Source organism: Grampus griseus (assembly GCF_964374135.1).
Source record: "Grampus griseus genome assembly, chromosome: 7".
Lineage (NCBI taxonomy): Eukaryota > Metazoa > Chordata > Mammalia > Artiodactyla > Delphinidae > Grampus > Grampus griseus.
This window is the reverse complement of record NC_139001.1, coordinates 42,746,413-42,765,143: the sequence shown is the minus strand read 5'-3', so window position 1 is coordinate 42,765,143 and position 18,731 is coordinate 42,746,413. Positions and strand designations below refer to the sequence as shown.

At 39.4% G+C, this 18,731-nt stretch overlaps 1 protein-coding gene across 3 annotated transcripts in view; it reads left to right on the top strand.

Moving 5' to 3' along the window:
- The window catches only part of MYO1B (myosin IB), a 189,582-nt gene extending 171,081 nt beyond the window's left edge, over positions 1–18,501 (top strand). For all 3 annotated transcript variants that reach the window (XM_082657745.1, XM_082657744.1, XM_082657746.1), the window contains 7 exons: positions 2,348–2,422; positions 4,050–4,184; positions 6,032–6,138; positions 9,224–9,356; positions 10,028–10,180; positions 11,617–11,744; positions 16,666–18,501. In XM_082657745.1, coding sequence (XP_082513871.1) covers positions 2,348–2,422; positions 4,050–4,184; positions 6,032–6,138; positions 9,224–9,356; positions 10,028–10,180; positions 11,617–11,744; positions 16,666–16,789 — 855 coding nt within the window. In that variant the 3' untranslated portion in view covers positions 16,790–18,501. The remainder of the gene's footprint in view (positions 1–2,347; positions 2,423–4,049; positions 4,185–6,031; positions 6,139–9,223; positions 9,357–10,027; positions 10,181–11,616; positions 11,745–16,665) is intronic.
- The last annotated feature ends 230 nt before the right edge of the window (positions 18,502–18,731 follow it).

Below are 18,731 nucleotides of genomic sequence, written 5' to 3'. Positions count from 1 at the left end.
ACTCTGAACCTGAACTGTTTTAGCAGTATCTGTAAACTCTGCTTTGAACAATCTGCGTTTTTCCCTGAAAGTTTAGCCTATAAACTTTTAGTAAATTAACTTTTTTATTATAATGAATATTCATCAAGTAATTGTTGAGGTAATTAAGAAGTAACTTAAATATGAATTTAAGATGTTCTATTTCAAGAATTCTGAACAAGTTCTGTTACTGCTTTTTTAAAGTTAAAACGGAGGATTTTATTTCCCATTTTATTCACATTCTAATTTGCATTCTAATTTTCATAAAAGGAAGGAACAAACAACATTGAGTCAGGATTTTTACTCTCTATAATGATTTCTACCAGCAACATCATGTTTATCTTCAGTTTTCTGGATTTAACTAATTGCATATGATTTAAAAAGTACTTTTAGGTTAGAGTGTATGCTTGCATCCTATAACACAAATTCAGTTCACAGGTGAATACTGTTTTAGCTGAAGTTAACTGGGCTTACTCTATAGACATAACTGTCTTTTTTTTTCCAGTTTCCACAAAACAGGAGTATTTTAATATGTTACCATTATTGTTATAAGATTAAACATCTTTGAAGTCCAAGAATGTAATAATTTTGTATTTTTTTAAAAAAAGAAGTATGTTGATATGAACAGTAATTTTGCCCTTTTAAATGATTTGATTCTTGTGGAATTGATTACAAAGTTCAGTGGACCCTTTTTAAGACCCCAGGCCCCATGAAGGGAACCCATTCTGTATGCCAGCATGTTGTCACCAGGCCTCTTCTGTGTGTAGCTGTTTTTCAGGAGAAAGGGCCTGTCCTGTGAGTATCAAAAAGAACGTTGCATTGAGCTCAGTTACAATGAAATTCAAGTAAATATAGGACTTCTAGTATATTTCTAAGGATATGTTTTCATGAAACTCACTTTAACTTCTCTGCTTTTGTACACTCTTACAATTTCAGGGGCTAATTAATAGGTATCATTTTTCTTCTTGTTCCTTCTAACCTTGTAAGTGAGATTTGAAATAGTTATAGACAACTCCATGGCTAAAAGAGAAATGATAATCAGTAACATAAGATATGAATTAAAGGAAGAACTGCCTATGTGGTGTATGGGAGAATTTTTAACCCTTAATAATCCACAGATGTAGAGAATAGGTCTGGTGCTCAAATGCCCAGAGGGACCAGGCAGGTCACATGGACAAGGGAAGTAGCAGATGGAAGGTAGGGTAGGAACCGCGGGCCTCCTGCGGGCCTCCTGCAGTTTGGAGGTTACAGCTCTCTTCCAAAGGCAGCAATGGCTGCTCTGGTCCACTCAGTCCTTGTCACATGGGAATAGGACTCACTGTTGCTAGATCTTAGAAAATTGTAAGAGAAACCTGCAGCCTGAATTCCTGTGTGAAGGTCTTAATTTTAAAATGTGCATATAAAACATTTTTCGACAATTGGTTACTAGTTTGCTAGTTTACGTAAAGCCCCTAATGTAGAAATATTTTGAACATGTGCAGTTGAACCCAGAAAGCTAAAGATATAAGAAAAACATACATAATGTCTGAATTATTCAAGTAGGCTAATATTTTGCTAAATTCTAACTCTCCCATTTATAACTGAATGATGATAAACATTTTAAATGTTTTCCCCCTCCGTTTCCAAATTTAGCTATCATTCATTCATTTAGCAAACACCTCAGTTATTTTATTTGTTAGACACTAGTATACAAGGTAAATACGACAATATAGCAAGGAAGAAATGGTAAACTAAAACTGTAATATGAGGTCTTAAGTGCTGTGATTAGTATTAGTAGACAGTTTGATGGGAGTAGAGGTAAGAGAAAAAGTAATGCAATTAAATGGGAGATAATGATCATTCAATAGCTTCCTTTTAAATTCTTACTTTTAGTCACATTCACTTCTCAGTATGCAGTACTAAAGTCCTGTCTTCATATGCAAGGCTTTTGGAAACTGCCATATATTTCTTCAGGCATTTTTTTGCCTTCTAAGAACAATTTGAAGTGAAAATTACCTTATATAATTTTTTCTGGAATGTATTTTGATTTGTGTAGGGTTTGCAGCTATGCCTATAAAGCGTTTCTCATCAGATTGTCAGGCTCTTTAAAAACTAGTTAAGAGGATTAAAAACATCAAAACACTCTGGTATTATCTTGCATCTCTGAATTTCTTTTTCTCCAATTTAAAACCCACTGGCTCAGTATGCTTCAATTATTTTACTGTATCCAGAAAGACACTCATAAATTTACTTGTTCCATCTATGGTCGATTTTAACAGAGGTGTTATCACCTTTATGGGCATCTGCTGGCCGCTCATTAACCTCTGTATTCTGCTGCTTCGTTTTAAAGGTCCGCAGGGAGTACAGGAAATTCTTCAGAGCCAATGCTGGAAAGAAAATTTATGAATTTACACTTCAGAGAATTGTAAGTTTATACTTTACATATGGCTAATTAGCATTACTGCATTAACTAGTTAATAGCACCAACTCAGTAATATGTGACTTGTTTGGTAACGATTAAATCATAACTGTGCCACTGAGAGTTTGTGACCTTTTTTATCATCGGTTCTAAAATTCAAGTAGAATTGTGTCAGAAAGAGGCCTGTACGTGATTAATCAAATATTCTTCTTCTTTGACAGAGAGAACATACTTCGGGGAAAGTGAACCCAAGAAAGCCAGGTGTCTTAGTTCAGGCTGCTATAACAAAAATGCCATAGACTGTGTGCCTTAAACAATAAACATTTATTTCTCACAGTACTGGAGGCTGGACAGCCCAAGATCAGGGTGCCAGCATGGACTGGTTCTGGTGAGGGCCTCTTCCTGGTCTCCTCCCATGACAAAGAGAAGGAGAAGCTAACTCTTTTCCTGTCTCTTCTAAGGGCACTAATCCCATCTAGGAAGCTCTGCCCTTATGACCTCCTCTCAACCTCATTACCTCCTCAAGGCCCCACCTCCTAACACTATCCCTTTGGGGGTTAGGGTTTCAGCATAGGAATTTGAGGGGAATGCCAAGAGCTTGCCCTGCTAAACTGCCAGGAGCGGCTGCAAAGTAAGGTTGGCAAACAAGCTAGTGGGTGGAGGGTGAGGGAGAGCAAGGCTATGCCGCTCTCCCGGGATGGATTCTGAAGTTCCCTTCCATCTTTCCAAAAAGGAGTAGAGTAGTGGTGAAGAGCGCAAACTCGGGAGACAGCTCGCTCCACCACTCACAGACTTGCGAGCCTCATTTTGTCATCTGTAAAATGGGGATGATAGTAGCATTAAACTTGTAGAGGTATGGTAAGGATTAAGATGAAGTAACACTATAAAGCTCCCACAGTACCTGGCCCATGTTAAGTGCTCTAGAGCAGGGGTCCCCAACACCCAGGCCGCCGACTGGTACTGGTCTGAGGCCTGTTAGGAACCAAGCTGCACAGCAGGAGGTGAGCATCAGGCAAGCGAGCAAAGCTTCATCTGCCGCTCCCCATGGCTTGCATGACTGCCTGAAACATCCCCCTCCTCCGTGGAAAAACAGTCTTCCACAAAACCAGTCCCTGGCGCCAAAAAGGTTGGGGACCACTGCTCTAGAGCGGTGCTGTCCAGTAGAACTTTCTGCAGTGACGAAAATGTTCTGTATCTTTGCTGTCCAGTAGAGTAGCCACTGGCCACGTGTGGCTAGTGAGCAGTTGAAATGTAACTAGTGTGACTGACGAACTGGATTTTTAATTTTTTTAATTACTTAAAATTTAAGTATAAATAACCACCTGTGCCTACTGGCTACCTGTTAAACACTGCAGCTCTCTAATGTTGACCGGTATTAGTATTAATGTTAATATTAAAATTAGTATGCGCGTTAGGATTCTTCTTTTCTCTTAACCATTTGGTGGAGCTCAGATTTCTCCAACCAATGCGAAGAGTGGAATAGAGACTTTCCAGAAGCGTTACAAAGTCTTATGGACTAAAACTTGGTAAATTCCACTAAAGACTGGTTTCTTTGAGTCTGGTTTATGTCAAACAGTGTTTTTTTTTCTGATGTATTTTACTCATCTGGTATTTTCTGTCAAACCCAACACAGGTGCAAAAATACTTCTTGGAAATGAAAAATAAGGTGCCTTCCTTATCTCCGATAGATAAGAATTGGCCATCAAGACCTTACCTATTCTTGGATTCTACTCACAAGGAGCTGAAAAGGATTTTCCACTTGTGGAGGGTAAAAATTGTCTTGCTATGTTTTTTCAGAGACTTCTTTTCGTATATTTTGAGTGTTTGAGGAGTGTTACGTAAAAGCAGAATCTTCCTCTAGCCTCAAGGAGAATTAGTTGAGGAAGTTGGTGTTTTTGAAGCGGGCACCGTGCTTGGCTTTCTGTGAGAATTCCTAGAGCCCCAGGTGCTCCTGTGACATCTTCTCTCATCCGTGGTTGGGAAGGAAAGAGCAAGGCTGCATTGTCTTTCCCGTCCAGATTCCAGTTGCTTTCAAGTAGTTGAGTTTTTTGGTTTTGTTTTCCTCTTTAGTTGAAGGAATATTTGCTGGAGGTAGAAGTAATAAAATTTGAACATCTTCATGTGAGTAGTGAAGTCTCGACAATTGTATGAGTTTACTTTCTATGAAGACGTACATAGACACACATGAGAACACACACATTTTAATGGACTGGGGGCAAGAAGCTCTAAAGTCACCCAAAGGACATTAAAGAGATTAAAATTTCCCTACCTGAGTGAAAGGGAAGCTGAAAATCTACTTGATTTGGCCTTATATTTTGGCTCACTTAATTTTATATGAGAGCATAACATGTAATTTAGGTGGTGCTCTGTGTGGAATACATGGGGTACTTGTACAGAGGTTGACTTCATTTCAGTAACTTAGTTGATATATGGAATGCTAAATATATGTCATTCAGATAGAATGGAATCATTAGGTTGAAGGGCTTGTATTTAGTAAGTGAACGATTGATGGATACGTCTTCTGGGAAACTTTCCTGCCCAGTACTATGGGCTTCTTCTTAACTGAATCAATTATGTATAGAGACATTATCACTGATCAGTGATACCAACACAGCATATAGAACTGGATTCTGAGTTCTGTTCCCTAACTTAGTGAGTCAGTTTGGCAAGATTGACCAATGTCTTCAATGTTCATCTCCCCCTTTGAGTCTGATATGGAAACTATTTTCAGAAGTAATGACGGGGAGCTTCTAATGCTGCCTGTCCTCTTCCCCCAGCCCCTGAGCCTTGCCTTTACCTCCATTGAACTGGGGGTGGAGAATGGGAGGGATGAGTTTATTCCAGGGGTGGGCAGCAATGCTAGCATTCCTTTATATGATTATGTGGGTGGTTCTCAACCACCCCTGAACTGAATTTCTTAGAGAGTTCATCTAAAGAACCTGGTCCTGCCCCTCCCACCACCCCCATCTCCTTTCAGTGCAATCTCAGAATCGGGTGAAGGGAAGATTTCTCAGGTCCCGTGTCCACGTTATAAAATGGTAATGGAGGATTCGGAACAGTGCTTTTCAAACCATAGGTGATAGCATACTTGTGGGTCATGAAATCAATTTAGTTGATTACTACCAGCATTTTAAAATGAAATACAGTACGATAGAAAATAACGGAATATACGACATTGTAGAAAGGATAAGTATTGTTTTGTGAAGCTTTTGTGTAAGTTGTCTATATGTGTGTCTATGAATATGTGCACTGGGTTGTGATGTACCATGTTTTCCTTACTGTGAGTCTCTGAAAGAGTATGATAGCTCAGGACTGTGGATGTCCAAGGGCTGACGTCACAGTGGGAGGAAACGGTACTCCCAGGGGACCCAGGCCAGATGTTTTGAACTAGCATCGCAAGTTCTGCCATACAAACAGTAGTTTTTATGACATTTTCTAAGACCAACCTTTTAAAGCTCAGGAAGGAAAAATCCTCTTGGCCTTTTAAATGAATATTTCATACACATTTACGATTATTCTTACTGCTGTTAAACTGGCTTAGCATATTTAAGGATGAGTAATGATTTATTTATATAAGTGATGTCCTTCTGTTTTTCTTCTTTTCATATCTCACAGTGTAAAAAATACAGGGACCAATTCACAGACCAACAGAAACTTATTTATGAAGAGAAACTAGAAGCCAGTGAACTCTTCAAAGACAAGAAGGCTTTATACCCATCTAGGTATTATGGCTTTGCTTTACCCATAAAAGTCAATATTTTAAAAGTTTCTCAGATATATTCGTAGGCATTTTCTAGTGGGTTTTGATTTTAGTAATACACAGGTTTTTAATTTCATGAATTACTTTATGATCAGCTGGATATGAATGTAACACATTTGAGCGAGGGCTTCCATAGTATACGTAGAGAAGTGAGATCACATTTGTTGGTTTTACTCTATTGGCATTACCTGAACACTTCCTAAATAATTAGAGGTTGTCATTTAAAATAAAAATTGTCTAGGCTGTTAAGATAAATTTACACTGTAAATTCCCGTTAGTTTTCTATAGTTTTCGGACGCTAGCTGGTTTCTGATGGCAATCTACTGTAATCACCACTCCAATCTTCCTGCTTTAACAAGCTGGGTCAGAATCTCACTTGTAAGATAAATGAAGAATGAGCCAGTCTGTCACTTTCTGAGGCACTGGCCCCTGGTGGCCTTTGGTCGGCTAACTTATTGGCTGTGAGTTCACTGGCCTCTGCAGCAAGTTCAGTTCCTTTATTGTAGACACCAAGTACTCAGTAAAAGAAGGAACACCAACTGCAAGTTTGCCAAGCGAAGTTCTTGGTAAAAACTGCTTATCAGAGTATTCTTACATCTCCCAAGTTCATCGTTTTCCCCCCTAGGATTCCTATCCCCTTTACATCTGGTGTTTCTAAAAAAGTAGATTGTACAATTTCAAGCCAAATCTGTAACAACTTTTAGCTTTTCCCAAAGAAGGTCTTAGAAATAAAAATACATTATATGCTAAGTATATTCACACATACTGCGTGTGGGGTGTCTATATTCTCTACGTCTACACATATTTGAAAGCGCTTCTTCCTAAAGGATTAAATGAGCAATAAGTTGTCAAACTCATTTGCTTTAGATATTTTAAATGGCACAGCTTCCTTGGTCAGCTGACTTGGCTGCTTGAGGGGGTGTGTACACTCCCCTCAATCAAACACAGCGTCTAAATCCAACGTTGTTCAAAGTGCCTGCTCTGTAAAGCATATTCAGACAGGTAGATTGTCTATATTCTTTCTCCACCAACTTAATTCATTCAACTTTTTCTTTGTATGTCTTTAAATTATAGAGTGACCTTCTTAATTAACATTCCCTATGGATGACTCTTTAGAAACTGGAAGGAGAAAAAAAATGCATTTTTGAAGAGACAAATTCAAAGACTGTTAGCACTTTGTATTATTAAAACTGTGTTTGAATATGAACAACAACCAAAAAATGTTCATATCAAGCCAAGTCCTCTTGGGTAGTTATATTAGTTTTCGGGGATGGTAGCGTGCTCACCCTCTAGCATTGAGAGAGGTCGAATCGTTTACCCTCCCACCGCTGTGTGAAGTGGCAGCCCTTAGGGGTGCTGGCCTTTTCTGTCCTGGGAGCTGTGAAACACTGACCACCTACGTGGATTTTCTTCCCTGATCCTCCACACACAGCACAAGCATTTAAAGTTGTATTTGCAACTTGCGAGAACGTTATAGCTCAAAATGAAGCCGTGGTTTTTCCTTGACGTCTTTGAAGAAGCCTCCCCGTCACCCCGCAGGTCTTTAGGGAAAGCCACCTTGGTGCCGTGTGCGTGATCACGCCTCTTACAAGAAGTAGTTTGGAAGAAAACTGCTCTGATTCTGAATGTTTGCCTTGGCCACCTCTGTCCATTTAGGGGCATATCCTAAGAGGAAAGGCCCGATTTTTCTTTCATATATGGCCTACTTAGAGCCAGAGTTACACGGTAATATTAAGTGCTCTGCAGTTTTCTTCTCAAGTGGTTGCTCTGGATCTGTTCTTCCCCAGAAGGCCTACTCACTTCCTTACTCTCTGTGAGAAAATGAAAATTTTCTCTGGAGCAGGTGATGGTAATGATTTGTGTTCTTTTTACCATTGCTACGTATTGTTTAAAGATATTAATGAATCCTGTGTAGGCAGCTGTTAACCTTATAATAACAGATTAAAAGGAATGACCTATTCCTTCCTGTGAGTCCATGCACATGGGTCTTGGCTCTCCTACTTGTGAGTGATTTCTTTCTTATCAAAGTCTTACCAACCAAATGCCATGATCACATCAAAAATATATTTGAGGTGATTCCTCACTGTAGTTTTGATTTGCATTTCTCTAATGTTGTTGCTGGAGAGGGTGTGGAAAAAAGGGAACCCTCTTGCACTGTTGGTGGGGATCTAAATGGATACAGCCACTCTGGAGAACAGTATGGAGGTCCCTTAAAAAACTAAAAATAGAATTACCATATGATCCAGCAATCCCACTACTGGGCATATACCCTGAGAAAACTATAATTCAAAAAGAGTCACGTACCACAATGTTCATTGCAGCACTATTTACAATAGCCAAGACATGGAAGCAACCTAAGTGTCCGTCGACAGATGAATGGATAAAGAAGATGTGGTACATATATACAATGGAATATTACTCGGCCATAAAAAGGAACGAAATAGAGTTATTTGTAGTGAGGTAGATGGACCTAGAGTCTGTCATACAGAGTGAAGTAAGTCAGAAAGAGAAAAATACCGTATGCTAACACATATGGAATCCAAAAAAAAAAAAATATTGGTTCTGATGATCCTAGGGGCAGGACAGGAATAAAAACACAGACGTAGAGAATGGACTTGAGGACACGGGGAAGGGGCAGGGTAAACTGGGACAAAGTGAGAGAGTAACATTGACATATACACACCACCAAATGTAAAATAGATAGCTAGTGGGAAGCAGCTGCATTGCATGGGGAGATCAGCGGGGAGATCAGCTCGGTGCTTTGTGACCACCTAGAGGGGTGGGATAGGGAGGGTGGAAGGGAGACGCAAGAAGGAGAGGATATGGGGATATATGTATACGTATAGTTGATTCACTTTGTTATACAGCAGAAACTAACACAACATTGTAAAGCAGTTATACTCCAATAAAGATGTTAAAAAAAGAAAAGAAAAAATATATATATATTTGAAATTTGAATTTCAAAATCAACTGACCTGTTACCTTTTTCTAGTTAGTAGTACTTCCATGTGAAACCATTTCTTACGTGAGGAACTTTTTTCCTTTAGTGTTGGGCAGCCATTCCAAGGGCCTTACCTGGAAATCAACAAGAATCCCAAGTATAAGAAACTCAAAGATGCCATTGAAGAAAAGATTATCATTGCTGAAGTGGTGAACAAAATTAACCGTGCTAATGGGAAGGTAAAAACGCTAACCCTGAAGACCTGTAAGAAGTGTTTATCAGTTGGGACAGTTTTCTGAATGTTAAAGTTTGCATTTCGGAAATAGACTCACAGACATAGAAAACAAATTTATGGTTACCAAAAGGGAAAGGAGTGGGGAGGGGTAAATTAGGAATTTGGGGTTAACAGATACACACTACTAAATATAAAATAGATAAACAATAAGGTCCTACTGTATAGCGCAGGGAACTATATTCATTATCTTGTAATAATCTATAACAGAAAAGAATCTAAATATATATATGTGTGTGTGTGTGTGTCTGTGTGTCTGTGTGCATATGTATAACTGAATCACTTTGCTCTGTGCTGAAACTGACACAACATTGTAAATCAACTATACTTCAAAAAAATTTGCATTTCGTATACTCTACAGAGTGATTGTGAATGGAGCTGTTTTCTCTTACCTTTAAGCTTAGGTGGAATTTTCCTTGTTCTCTGAAATTTTTGTGAGTTAAAATAGATTATCTGTGTTCTTTAGTGTGTTCTCGTTTACGTAGGTGTGCATGTTGAAAAATATTAGGATAATATTTTCTACATTTCTACAAATAACAGTGCTTTAAACTCATGAACTCTTTTGGGGGGATTTTTGATCATTGGTTTTACATCCTTTTTTGTTTTGGTTTCTTGTAGAGTACATCCCGGATTTTCCTCTTAACAAATAATAATCTCCTTCTTGCTGATCAAAAGTCTGGACAGATCAAGTCAGAGGTTCCCCTGGTGGATGTAACCAAAGTATCGATGAGCTCACAAAATGATGGCTTCTTTGCCGTCCACCTCAAAGAGGTAAAGCTTTAACTATTGATTTGACTGAAAGATTTCTGCATTGGTCCAATCTCTCAGAGATTGATCTAAAAGTTTCCACATGTGAATAATCCTGTTACTTGAAGTTTATGTATTCTGTTTACCGACCTGCAAATTTGGTCTATATTCACGCATGTAAAATCTCAGGCTTGGTTTTTCAGTAACTAAATAAGATTAATGACTCTTTTTGACTCGTTCACTTGAGTTCTCATTTCACTGAGTAGCTTTTTGTTTACACCCACCATGATGTGCCTTATTTTGAGACTAATTCCTAGAACTATCAAGACATTCAAAATTATACTTCCTTCTTTTGTTTCTTCTATCTATTAAATTAGTAAATGTCTTCTTGTTCATCATTAATTTGGGGGTTTTTAATTAAAGGATGCAACTATAATAACACAACTGCCTAGTAATTTTGACCTAAAGATTTTTTAATGTCAGCTTAACTAAGACCTGCTGACTTCAACTGAGTGGTTAAGAGTGTAGGCTCTGGTATTGGTGTCACTAACTTTACAGTGACCTTGGCCAAGTCATTTAACTTTAATATGCCTACCTAATTTTCCTTTTCTTAAAATAGGGAAAATATTAGTACCTACTTCATAGGGTTGTTGTAAGGGTTAAAAGAAACTATGTAACGTGCTTTTAGCGTAGGGCCTATCACATAACAAATAGTCACTGAATAAACAGATGTCAGCAAATATTAATCATATATAGGTACATATACCTAGCTAATAGATAGTAACCTATCTAGCTGATTCTAAACATAAGAAAATCCCATAAGCTTAGTTCAGCCTGTTTTCCCCACTCTGGATTTTAGCCTAAAGGAGCATATTAAATCGGTGATTCCAAGCCTCAATTATATATTAAAACATGCTGGTCCCCAGGCCATTTCCCCAGTCCAACCGAATCAGAGTTTCTTGGAATGGGGCAAAAGCATCCTGTATTTTGAAAGCTCCCCAGCTGAGTGCCTTGTGCAGCTAAGGTTGAAAGCCACTGCCTGAGAGTATTTGTTGGAAGTCTTTTTGTTGTTGTTGTTCTTATTTTTTTAACCAAATCATAGGTTAGGTCAGTGCTTCTCGAGCCTGAGTTCACCCAGGGGTCTTCTTGTGGAACCATCTGCCGTGGGCCTGCGGTCAGGCCTGAGCATCTGCTTTTCTAACAAGCTCCCAGGTGATGTGGATGGTGCTTCTGATCCGTCGACCGACGTGGGGTGGCAAGGGCTTAGGTAACCTTACTAAAGTGCTCGGAGCAACTTGGAAGAAATACTGCTTTTGTCATTATTGTTTCTTCGGGAGGATGGACTCCAGGAGCTGATATTTTTAAAGAGACTATAAATGTGTTTTCAGACAAACCTGTAAACACGTATCTCCCGAGCTGTCTTTAATGATGATAACCTGACTCTCGGTTTGTCCTTTCAGGGCTCGGAAGCAGCTAGTAAAGGAGACTTTCTCTTCAGCAGTGATCACCTGATTGAAATGGCCACCAAGCTCTATCGGACGACTCTCAGCCAGACCAAACAGAAGCTCAATATTGAAATTTCTGATGAGTATGTTCATGAATGGTGTGACTATGCCTTCTTTTAACTTGATTGTTTTAGTTGAGCGATCTGGTCTCATTCATTTTTACAACTACTACTTATTAAGTACCAAGTGTGTGTCTGGCGTGTGTTCTAGCTGATGGATGGGCAGCGAGGGACACTGACCAAGTCCCCACGTTCACGTACCTGACATCCTAGTGGAGGAGATGAAATAATACATAGGTGGTGTGACTTTGGTTAGTGTCAAGTGCTTGTGGAGAAAAAAAAAAGGCAGGTTAAAGGTCAGATGGTGTTAAGTTTGATATGGAGATCAGGGAGGCCTCTTTGATGCGGTGACATTTGAATCGAAACTGGAATCTAGGGAGATGCCTTCCGGGGGAGGCAGCAGGTACAGAGGCCCTGAAGCAGGAGTGGACGTGGTGGCAGAGTGAAATGGGGAGGAAAGACCCTGGAGCAAGAGGTAGAGGGACCCGGCTGTGCAGAGCCTGGTAGCTGAGGTCAGGAATTGAGATTTTGCTGCTGATGAAAAGTCACTGTGGGTTATGGGCAAGAATGTGGCGTGATCCGATTTATGATTTTTGAAGAGCTCTCTGGCTGCAGGGTGGGGAATGACTGTTAGGGAGGCAAGAGTGAAAGCAGAGAAGATAGTTGGGAGCTTCTGTGAGCTCTTGAGGGTAAGGACGTTGAGGCTTAGGCTAGGATGTGAGTAGGGGAAGTAGTGAGAAGTAGTCAGGTTCTGAGTGTGATTTGAAGGAAAACGAGAACTTATTACCATACTGGGTGTTAGGTTTTGGGCCTGAGCCTCCATGGTACCATTTACTGCAGTAGCTGACACTGAAGAAAGAGGGGTTTGGGGGTGGCTGAGGCGTGGGGAGTCAGGAGTGCCGGTTTGGGATGTGTTAGGTACTTGAGATACCTTTTCTCACATGTAAACGAGAGCTATAGAGTAAGTGTTCCATGTTGACAACGGTTCACTAGTGTCAAGACGGCTATGAGTTTGAAATTCGCTTTTTTGGCTTCACATTAGGGCTCTGATTGTGGAGACGTGTGATTTGTATGCAGATTGGGGCATCCGTCTATTTATTAAATCGGTCAATATGAGATCATGGACATGAATTTTAGTTACTATGTGGATTGCCACTTACTTGATTACTTTTTAATAGATTGTTTACTATCTCTGTATCTACTTCCTTGCACGCAGAGTAAAAATTTGCAACACCATATCGCTCAGGAAATGATTTTATTTACTCATGAAGATTTTGCCAGCCTATTCTATCTCAAGTCTTTATAAAAGTCTCTGTAAAATAAATTCGTACCCATTCCTGTCCCCTTGTAAACCAAACCAACTCTCCTTGATGTGTTAGGATTGACAGAACCTTAGGTTCATTGTCTGTTCTAAGAATGGTGTTTAGATGGGGCACGGGGGTGTGGGGATATTGGCCTTTATGTATACTCTATATTGGAAAATGCAATTTACACAAAATAACTTTCCTTATGATTGAGTCCTTTCTCATAAAACAAAGAAATTAGGAAAAAAGATAAGGGCTTGTTGGGTTCCAGGCAATTAAGGTTTTAACCTGTGAGGGCTGTTAGATCTTTAAACTCTCTTTAGTTGAAGTTTTTCATAACTCAGGAAACTACACTTCTTGTTTTGGTGGGACTGGTCATTCCCACTCGTCGTGGAAAGATTCTGTGTGTTCAGATGGAGAAGCTCCTTGATATATGGATGAAGCAGCCTCGCATTTGGTCTGCTACATTAATAAGGCCATCTTTGCAGAGAAAATCGCGCCAACATCCAGACCACAAAGGATTGCTGCCTTTAAGCACCTCCCAAACTGGCATTCTGAGAACACTGCCTTTGCAGGATGTTAGTAGTGATGTGCTGTGAAGAAGTGTACAGTTCTTCTTCACTATAGCACCTCCCAGAGCCTCTGCAGTCCTGTTGCACGTTGTGACTCTCCTGAGGGGCTCCGGGGGGTGCCATGTGCTGTATCAACCACAGGACCCCTCCAGTGGCTCTCACAATTTCTGTTCGAGGCACATGATCTCGGAACACTGATGGGGATAGTTTGCTTCAGGGCGGCAGGGACCCTGCTTGTCACAGGAGAGGGGTGTGATGTTCTAGCTGTGTAGGCTTTTAATAAACATGCTTGACTGTGCGAAGATTCTGTGTGGCCACGTGAAGAAAACAAACATTTAGTAGCATTATAAACCAGTCCAGAACACCTTTCCTTCCCCTATTCCTAATTATTAGTTGGTCTCATAAAAATAAAATAGCTGATGGAAGCTTGCCTAGCACCGTGGTCCCTTCCTGGGCAGTGCAGGAAGCCACGTGGCAGAGCAAGGCTCCCATGTAGCCTCTGATTCATAACCTCTGGGAGCTCTTAAGCAGGGATTATACTCCTTTTTGGAGAGGATTTTAAACAAAATTTTGCATTTTAAACAAAATTTTACAGAGTCATGGGGAGGGGTGCCCATGACGTATTTTTGCAGACTATACAGACCAGTGTTGTAAACAGCATACTGTTCTGTGACCAGGACCTTCCTCAGTAGATCCTTTTCAGAAGTAGAAGTAGTTATTCTAACAAACCCAGTCTCCACAATCCCTATATGTCAGTTTATAGGAGGAAAGTCAAAGGCCTGTTACTTCCTTAGAGCAGTTTTAACCTGCACATGTAGAAGTGAGAATTGAATTCAGTGAGAGACTCAACTGCCTTATAATCCCCAGTCCTTAAACTCCCAAACTATTCAGTCTGTAAATAGATTGCATTTTAAGGATAACCTTAAATAAGATCTATAGTATTTCTAAAAATGAATCTATAGTAATAGAAACTAAAGTGAATTTTTCTATTCAGTATTTTAAATATGCATGTGTATATGCATACATGTGATACACACATACACATATATTATTTAAGTTATACAGTTGTTTTTCTGAATATTTCAAATCCAAACAACTAATCTATGTTCCTTTTACTGTGACGTTCTGTTATTGGTGCTGTGAAATCATGCGTCTGACATGATTATTTGCTGTAGGATGATTCTCTGTCCTTACTGTGGGCCAGGCTTCAGTTTTCTCTTCTATGAAATAGAGATAAATAATGGTACTTACCTCATAGGATTGTTTTAAAGTTGAGTTAATATGTGTAACTTACTAAGAACAGTGTGGTCCGTAGTAAATACTCGGTAAAGTTTAGTTACCGTTATTTCTAGAGTGAATCACGGTCATGAATTGCGAACACAGAGACAGCCGGTGTATGCTAAAGTTATTGGGAAAAGAACTCCCCGTGCATTTATTACTACAAGTGGCCTTTAAAAATTAAAATGTAAAAATATTTGATTATTTATGTTCAACTTGAAAGGTTTTGTTTTTCCTTTGAGGCACATAGATATAAGTACACATGCTGGAGAGAGATCTCAGGCGAATTTGGAACTAGAGCTTCTTTTTTAGTGCTTTCAAGTTGAAAAGAAACAGCCCATTTGAAAGCTCAGAAGTACCACCGATGAGTACAAACTTATGTGTCACGTTTCACTCCAGTAGCTAATGTTTGCAAAATGTGGCCTCTTTAGACCTTGAAACAGAGACTAACATGTACAGAGCAGAGCTGTCATCGTGGGTGCCAGGGAGCGTGTGACCCATCACATGGTTTTTAGAGTGACTCACTTAATTGTATGCCAGTGACTCAGAAAACAGTTCCCTGAGAAACATAACCGAAAGCATGGTAACATTACACTGATTCTGATGGTGGAGAGAAAAGAGCACAGGCCTTGAGCTGGTAAGGGCTGGGTTCTGGTTCAGCCATACTGCCCTCATGCCTCCTTGGTGATGCCGTCCTGGAGGGCAGAGACCTCAATTTATACATCTGGATGTCTGTCCCTCACAGCACCCAGCCCAGGGGGAAGCCAGTCATATGTCTATTGTAGGAAGGAGTGACAGATAATCTTGTGGGCAGGCACTCGATCCATGAAAGGAAAGATTTGAACTAGAATATGGTTTCCCACAGTGTACCACATATACCACTGGTAGCATAAGAGGTGGCTTTAGGTGTACACTGATAGATTTTTATGTATGTGTGGATATTAAAAATATAACTGGCAGATCAGACTCATGATTTCATCATTTTTATTCAGTAGGTCACAGCTATTTTGAAACATTTATTTAGTGTGTAGATATGAAAAAAGATGTGTAGGGTATATGTAAATATCCAACATTTGGAAACCATAGTCTGGAGTGTCTCTAGACCCCTTTTCTTTTTTTAAATTTATTTATTTAATTTGTTTATTTTTGGCTGCATCGGGTCTTCGTTGCTGTGCGCGGGCTTTCTCTAGTTGTGGAGAGCGGGGTCTACTCTTCGTTGCGGTGCGCGGGCTTCTCATCGCGGTGGCTTCTCTTATTGTGGAGCACGGGCTCTAGAGCGCAGGCTCAGTAGTTGTGGCGCACGGGCTTTGTTGCTCCGCGGCGTGTGGGATCTTCCCGGACCAGGGCTCGAACCCGTGTCCCCTGCATTGGCAGGTGGATTCCCAACCACTGCACCACCAGGGAAGCCCTAGGCCCCTTTTCTGAAATTCTGTATTGCATTTTCTCAATTTGTTGATAATTTAATATTTTTGCTATGCAGAAATGGAGAAAAATGGAAAATAGCACGTTCATCTTTCCGTCTGAAACATGGAAATAATTATTCATAGCCCTTCTTACGGTATAGGAATATAATGAGCTAATGAACTTGAGTTTACTTAGGGCTAAATTATGGCCACTGGAAGCAAAATGCAGTGTAATACCTGTTGGTGTGATCCTGTGGCTAGAAGGGCTGATGGAAAGGGGAATACTTGTCAAGGTAAATATCCATTAAAAAACAAAAGCTGATGTTAGTGTAATCATCAGCTGTTTAATGTGTACTTTTCTTCAGTTTGTCTTATTCTTTCCTCCTAGGTTCCTGGTGCAGTTCAGACAAGACAAAGTATGTGTGAAGTTTATTCAGGGCAACCAGAAAAATGGGAGTGTCCCAACATGCAAGCGAAAAAACAACCGTCTTCTTGAAGTCGCTGTCCCTTAACTGGCGCCTCCCCTCTGCTTCCGTGGACTCGTTTCTTTGTAATAGTGCAATTTGGTTTTGCTTTGTTTGGGGTTCATTGTATGTTCGGGAATTGCCAAAGGTTAATACTGTTAGAGTCCCTTGGCAAAATAAAAATATTTGACTAATCAGTTTTTACTATTGGAATAGTTTTAACCCTTAAAGTACACATTCTGTCCTGGGACAAGATTGTAGAAACTAACAATAACTATGCCATGTCGTGCGTGTTCCTTGTTTAGTCATCATGTTAGATCTTTGTGCCCTAAAGCAATATATTACTCATAAATCATTAATACATCTAAGTGTAGGAAACGGTCTTAACAGATAGTGCATCCGTTCATCAACTATTTATTGAATGCCTGCTCTGTGCTAGGCATTGTACTAGGTGATACGAAAACTTATTAGGAACCTTTTTTTTTTTGTTTTAAGGCCATTGCATTCTGGCTGGTTTGTGCTGGCTGTACCAGGGTTAAGAGAGTTTGAAAATGTTGAGACCAAAACAGTAACTGTTGATGATGGACAGCATTTGTTAGGAACCCTGCAGTATGATCTTTAACAATATATACTTCAAGAAGGGCTGGTCCTAGGAAGTAGATACATTGATATATGACTCGGTAAAATTGCCTCTACATGTGGTTTCTGTTTGAAAAGAGAAAACTGACATTTGAACAGGACTTTTAAAGTGTTCAGATCTTTTGTAATTGCTTTTAACGGTAGAAAAGACTCTTTCTTATTTTAGAAAAAGTGACAGAAGCAGTCCAGTAAGGTTATACTTTCCTGTTTCTGGTAAACATCATATATGATCCTAGATATGCTAATATCTGCAGAGTGTTGTTTTCACCCAAATTACAGTGAAAGGCTGAAAGCCTTTCAGATGGTGGCAAGCATTCTATATGATGTGCAATAGACATCCGAGATCTTTTTTGAAAGTTTTATTTATAATATACATTTTGTATGAGAGAGATGATTAGTACAGGGTACATATTTTAGCCAAGGATCAAAATGGTGTGTGTTAATTTGCAGGATTTTCCCCCCCAAATTCACAGTAAGGATTCACTTTGGAAACTATATTTTAAACTTCGGAATCAAATCGTTTCTCATTTGGGAGGATAATGTATATACATTGGTATGTTAAATAATAAAACTGTTCGAATTTGGTGCCATTTCCTGGATCACAACTGTATTTTTGTATTTCAAGCTATTTTCTTACGTTGTATGTCAATGTATTGTCGCACAGAAAGGCTTTACAATCCAAACGTTACGCGTTCTCTGTGTAATTGAATTTCACTTAGCTTTTGTAAACCAGAAACATTCGTTGAAAGTATTTTCTGGGGATTTTCTTTTAACTTTTGTACTTTAAAAAGTTGCTCCCATAAAGAAATTCTCAGAAGCCTTTGTGTTTATTGGCTCAGGTAGAGGATATAATTACTTTCTTTGTCTTTTCCAACATGTATATAAAGTGGTAGATTGATGATTACTGAAATAGGTGAGTAGAAATTTGGAATTGAGAGGTGTTTTATTAAAATGTTTTTAAAAATATGTAATACATTCACACTGTTCAACATACAAATAAATGTAAAAAGATATATAATACAAATTCTCCATCCCATCAGTCACCCATCTGCTCAGTTCCTCTGCCTCCCTGCAAAGTTAACCATTGTTTTTAATTGGTTTTACTTTATGCATATGCTTACAAGAAGAAATAAAAAGAGATTCTTATCTTCCTCCTGCTTTACAAAAGCTATTATAGATACTGTTCTTTACTTTGCCTTTTTCGCTCTTCATTCTTTGTACCGTATAGTCTTCCGTTGTATGGGTGCACTATAATGTATTTATCCAGTCCCCTACTGATCATCATTGGGTTGTTTCCTGAACGGAAGTTCACAGGGGCACGGCACTGTTGGCCAGACCTGCCTGTGCTGCC